This window comes from Centropristis striata, chromosome 23, assembly GCF_030273125.1.
Source record: "Centropristis striata isolate RG_2023a ecotype Rhode Island chromosome 23, C.striata_1.0, whole genome shotgun sequence".
Taxonomy (NCBI): Eukaryota; Metazoa; Chordata; class Actinopteri; order Perciformes; family Serranidae; genus Centropristis; species Centropristis striata.
The window spans coordinates 360,641-363,140 of NC_081539.1; the positions used below are offsets into that span (position 1 = coordinate 360,641).

Consider the following 2,500-nt stretch of genomic DNA (forward strand, 5'->3'; position numbering starts at 1 on the left):
GTCAGATCGCCCCCCTTTAGAAGGTCAGATCGCCCCCCTTTAGACAGTCAGATCGCCCCCCTTTAGACGGTCAGATCGCCCCCCTTTAGACGGTCAGATCAGCCCCCCTTTAGACGGTCAGATCGCCCCCCTTTAGAAGGTCAGATCGCCCCCCTTTAGAAGGTCAGATCAGCCCCCCTTTAGACGGTCAGATCAACCCCCCTTTAGACGGTCAGATCGCCCCCCTTTAGAAGGTCAGATCAGCCCCCCTTTAGACGGTCAGATCGCCCCCCCTTAGAAGGTCAGATCAGCCCCCCTTTAGACGGTCAGATCGCCCCCCTTTAGAAGGTCAGATCAGCCCCCCTGTAGACAGTCAGATCACCCCCCTTTAGAAGGTCAGATCGCCCCCCTTTAGACGGTCAGATCAGCCCCCCCTTTAGACGGTCAGATCGGCCCCCTTTAGACAGTCAGATCGCCCCCCTTTAGACAGTCATATCAGCCCCTCTTTAGAAGGTCAGATCAGCCCCCCTGTAGACAGTCAGATCGCCCCCCTTTAGACGGTCAGATCGCCCCCCTTTAGAAGGTCAGATCGCCCCCCTTTAGAAGGTCAGATCAGCCCCCTTTAGACGGTCAGATCGCCCCCCTTTAGAAGGTCATATCGCCCCCCTTTAGATGGTCAGATCGCCCCCCTTTAGAAGGTCAGATCGCCCCCCTTTAGACGGTCAGATCGCCCCCCTTTAGTCGGTCAGATCGCCCCCCTTTAGACGGTCAGATCGCCCCCCTTTAGAAGGTCAGATCGCCCCCCTTTAGAAGGTCAGATCAGCCCCCCTTTAGACGGTCAGATCGCCCCCCTTTAGAAGGTCAGATCGCCCCCCTTTAGACGGTCAGATCAGCCCCCCTTTAGACGGTCAGATCGGCCCCCTTTAGACAGTCAGATCGCCCCCCTTTAGTAGGTCAGATCAGCCCCCCTTTAGACGGTCAGATCAGCCCCCCTTTAGACAGTCAGATCGCCCCCCCTTTAGAAGGTCAGATCAGCCCCCCTTTAGACAGTCAGATCAGCCCCCCCTTTAGACAGTCAGATCGCCCCCCTTTAGAAGGTCAGATCAGCCCCCCTTTAGAAGGTCAGATCAGCCCCCCCTTTAGACGGTCAGATCACCCCCCTTTAGACGGTCAGATCTCAGAGAGTCTCAGAGTTTCGGGGTCTCAGTGGTGGTAAGTGGCTCCATCAAGTCCTCAGAGACCTGATAACATTTAGCTGATCTGCTGGTGGGCCGGATTAGACCTATAACACACACACACACACACACACACACACTGCTGGCGGAGCGCCTGGTGGAGCTGCACTCGTCTTCTTTTTTACAAACTCTTCCTCTCTTTTCATCTCTCGCTCTGAGTGAAACCATCTGGTCCTGATTAGTCTCTTCTTCTTCTTCTGTGGTTTCTGAGTAGCGGCGGCTCATCTCCGTCTGGAGCTGAACTCACTCTGATCATGACTTCATGTTCTAATAACTGATTATTAATATTATTATTGATCAGTTATTGGCCTATCAGCTTGTGTAATTTATACCTGAAGCTGAAGCTAAAGAAGAACATGTTTAAAATCATGTTCTTCTTTGGCTTCAGCTCTCATCCTGTCTGATATAAGGAGCTCCTCCTCCTCCTCCTCCTCCTCCTCCTCCTCCTCCTCCTCACACAGACTCCTGTTGTTCAGGATCAGCCTTCAGCGCCGAGTCGCCACGAGAATGTTAACGACGAAACAACAGGAAGCTGCTCCGCCAGCGCCAGAAAACTACAAACATGGAGGAAGAACTACAAGAGATGGAGCCAGAGGAGAACCAGAGCAGGAAAGACAGAGGAGATTCAGGAGGAGAGGAGGAGGTGGAGGAGAGGAGGGGGAGGAGAGGAGGAGGTGAAGGAGAGGAGAGGAGGAGGAGGGGGAGGAGAGGAGGAGAGGAGAGGAGGAGGAGGAGGAGAGGAGGAGGAGAGGAGGAGGAGGAGGAGGGGAGGAGGAGAGGAGGAGGAGAGGAGGAGATGGAGGAGGTGGAGGAGGAGGAGGAGAGGAGGAGATGGAGGAGGAGGAGGAGAGGAGGAGATGGAGGAGGTGGAGGAGGAGGACTTTCCTTCTCTCTTTGTCTGTCCATCAGACACCAATTATCAGTGTGTAACCAGCCTTATCTAATGTGTGTGTTAGTATCTGTCAGACACCAGCAGCTGTGTGTGTGTGTGTGTGTGTGTGTGTGTGTGTGTGCTAAGTGTTAGCCTCACAGTTAGCCGTTAGCATGTGGTGATGCTAACACCCTGCGATGTGATTGGACGAGACTGGACAGGCGGAGGGGGGTGGGGCTCCCAGCACCCCCATGGGGCTGAGTGTGTGTGTGTGTGTGTGTGTGTGTATGATTTGAAGTGACAGTGGACACACACACACTCTGACAGACAGAAGTGGCCTGTGGTGGCATTTAGCTGGTGACACACACACACACACACACACACACACACACACGCACTCACACACACACACACA

The 2,500-nt window shown here is 54.2% G+C and overlaps 1 protein-coding gene across 1 annotated transcript in view; it reads right to left on the bottom strand.

The window, feature by feature from the left end:
• The window catches only part of LOC131962389 (receptor-type tyrosine-protein phosphatase mu-like), a gene marked incomplete at its 3' end in the record, with an annotated part of 101,832 nt that extends 100,393 nt beyond the window's left edge, over nt 1-1,439 (bottom strand). The window contains exon 1 of the mRNA XM_059327389.1: nt 1,295-1,439. Within this exon, the coding sequence (XP_059183372.1) occupies nt 1,295-1,439 (145 nt within the window). The remainder of the gene's footprint in view (nt 1-1,294) is intronic.
• Between the last annotated feature and the right edge of the window lie 1,061 nt (nt 1,440-2,500).